General features: G+C 38.0%; 1 protein-coding gene across 1 annotated transcript; it reads right to left on the bottom strand.

Annotated features, from left to right (window-relative positions):
* Positions 1-792: 792 nt before the first annotated feature.
* On the bottom strand, positions 793-1,908 carry LOC134220698 (uncharacterized). The gene is made up of 2 exons (XM_062699802.1): positions 1,105-1,908; positions 793-1,044 (listed from the first exon to the last, which is right to left on the bottom strand). Exons 1-2 carry the CDS (start codon positions 1,750-1,752, stop codon positions 886-888), a joined length of 807 nt encoding a protein of 268 aa, XP_062555786.1. The 5' UTR covers positions 1,753-1,908; the 3' UTR covers positions 793-885.
* Positions 1,909-3,154: the final 1,246 nt, after the last annotated feature.

Genomic DNA, 3,154 nt, shown 5'->3' on the forward strand with positions numbered 1-3,154 from the left:
GATCCAAAGCATAGAAAACACTGAAAAAATTTGTTTTGAAAAAAAAAACAACACTAAAATATTATAACAATAAGCTTAAAAAAATAAAAATTTGTGTGGAAAATAAAGTGTGTAAGTTGAGAATCACGGAACAGTTCGCTCGCTGGATAATTCTAGATTTGGTTACTTCCTAACGAAAAACATTGCTATATTTTTATATGTTTTTCTTTCAATTTGATAATTAAATCGCACTTCTATTTATATGTCCTGACTTGAACTGGATCGTATCGCCTTAACCGACAACGCAGGAAAATAGTTGCGAATTTGGTCATTGCCTTTTACCACGTGTTTGGCATAATTCATCAACAAACAAATGAAATTGGCGGGATCGGATATAAGAACTACTCCATATAGCATCTCGGCAGGTTCGTCAAAAGTGCAATAATGCTGCATTGCTTGCACTCGCGACTCCACCTCTTGAGGGAGCTGGTAATCAGGACTCCTGAGTGCGTGACGTTATTGAAACTCATTGAATGTTTTCTGACTGCCTGGTAAAACTTATTTAAATTTTATATTCACTGGATTGGAATTGTTTCTTTATTGGAATTGCTATACAGACCCCATTCGATTTTGGCAACACGTTTTCCATGAACTTTTTTTTTCATCAGTCTTTAAAGGGTTCTTCGTTTTTATACGCGGTTTACAAAAAAATTCAAAAATAAAAGAATGAAAAGAATTGTGTTGTTGAACGGAATCTGTACGTAAATTTGTGGAAAGATGAGTATTGTATATGCTTTAGCAGACCTCCAACCATTTCAAATAGACTACGAATTTTATTCAAATGTTCCATGAACAAATATTTATACAAAAATAAATTGATATTACACATATAAGTACTGAAGCTCTTTAACAAGTATGCTCACTGGAGAAAAGATTACTCAGTGTGTTTTGAATGTCTACATATATTAACGATACACAGTCGAACCAGGTATCCTTCCAAGGCATTGTGTACATTTGGGGCATGTACTGAAAGGCGTCTAATAGTAGTGAGTTACGATTCAAAACCTGAAAGGAAGTTTTAATAATTCAATTAAGTATTTTAACAACATTTCGAACAAAACTTACTTTCCGTACACAAGCCGTCGAGTTCGGCGAACAAAGATCCATAAAGCGGAAGATATCAGCGGCCATATTTCTGCCAAAGTTCAACATCCTGATGGTAGTGTTGACTGTTGCTTCAAAGTGAGGACCCACCGATCCGGAGCAATGTTGCATTCTATCAAATGATGCCAAAGGTCCTATAAATTGTAAAGCGTACTGATCGGAGCAGTTTTTCGGTAAGGCGGCGATCTGTGCCATGGTATATGAATGAAGTTGCATTATCCAATTCGACGCGGTCATAGTGAGGCGGACGAAACTGTTTTTCGATTTATTAGCGAAGTCCGTCACCACTGATTTGTAACTGGATACCTTGGAAATCTGATCCGTATCTAGTGATAAATTCATCTGACTCAGGACCATACTGTGCTGTGGGTATTGATAAGTTAATCCGTAGAAAGTTTGCTCTATGAACTTATTCACTCCATCTAGAGCAGCTACGGCACGTTGCTCCTGTTCACTGATGGTACAATTAAACTGCCTTGTGGCCTCTCCCAGCTGGCTAAGTCCCGATTGAATGATTGCATAGTTGATCTGTGTAATGGTGAACAAATCCAAGGCATGAGATGTGAAGGCGAGTTGGGCAGCGACAAACACAAATAGTTGAAATTTCATCTCGTTGCGAATGATTTCGCTTACAGAAGTCCGAGTGATTCGACCTCGCACTCTACACTCATTACAAGGCTGATTCGCTCATCCTGATACTGAGCGACTTCCCTCTATTTGTATTTGCACATCTGTCATAAATGATTAAATATGTGTTGCTGTATTTACCAGGATATCACATGCATTATTGGCCATTTTGTTTCACGAGCTAAGGTTCTCCCAGTAAGTACAATATTTTCTGACGTAGGACTTACGTCTTTCTTTACTATACTGGGTGTCATTTAGATTTTTGGAAATCAAGAGCGTTACGCTGGAAGGGGAGATTTTGAACGTTACTAGCGCCTTTATCTTTCGATGGATTTTTAAGATTTATATGTCAATCGACTCGGACACTCTCCACCATTTTGTCTATTTCATTGAAACTTAAGATTATTAACGATAAGCTATTGAAAATTTCAATTCTTGTCAAAGCCAGTAAAAATTTCATATTCAACCAATCCCGTGCATTCCTAACACGGATATCAGAATGCAGTATCCCACGGGCCTTCAGGTCCACCGCAATATTTTCTTTGTGTATTAAAGAAGCTGTGCCTGCCGTGTGCGAGTCATTACAGTTTGTGATAGCAGCGCGTACTGACGTGCTTTTTGCTCGCGCATTTTTCGTTTCGTTCGTTCGTTCGCTGTTTACCTACACAGCGACAGCATGCAGTCACCAGCGGTAGAACTGCCAGTGGCGAATATGCATGAAAGAAGTGGGCGCATTTTTTTTTTGCCATTCTGTGCTTGATGATGGTCGGATGCAGTGGAGTCGGTTGCGATGGATGCAATCACCCATCGCATCGCTCGGAGTTCACGGCTAAAGGCCGATGATGGGTGAGGCAGCGGTGGTGGATGAAGAAGAACAAAATTAGAGAGATTTGGTCTGCTCATCCAGGTGATTGGTTTCATAATGCACATGATCCCGGGATGGGTACGAGTCATGTCATATGACTGACCATATGTTACGTTGTGCTTGGTACTAAACGACACGTACATTATAACATGGTTATACTATTCAGTTCTGATTTCCCAGCAAAAAAAAATCAACTACACTGATGAAAATTAACATTTGAATAAAATAATTACTTTCAATCATTTGCAGAACGCATTAGCAATTAAAGATGCACAATCAGCAATAGTGGTCATATCCATTTTAGATTAGAAAATGTCGCTGTATTACATGTAAATGTTTTAAAAAAGTCCGCAAAAATTAATTTCCAGAAGAATATTTAAATAAACTATCTTATTCTTTGTTTTCATTTTCTGAGAAATTGTTTTATTAAACTTGACTTAGACTCGGAGTTTGGAATCAAAACATTAAATAATTTTTCGTAGATGTTTAAGCAGTACCTCCTCTATTTTAGTAGGGTTA

This window comes from Armigeres subalbatus, chromosome 3, assembly GCF_024139115.2.
Source record: "Armigeres subalbatus isolate Guangzhou_Male chromosome 3, GZ_Asu_2, whole genome shotgun sequence".
NCBI lineage: Eukaryota > Metazoa > Arthropoda > Insecta > Diptera > Culicidae > Armigeres > Armigeres subalbatus.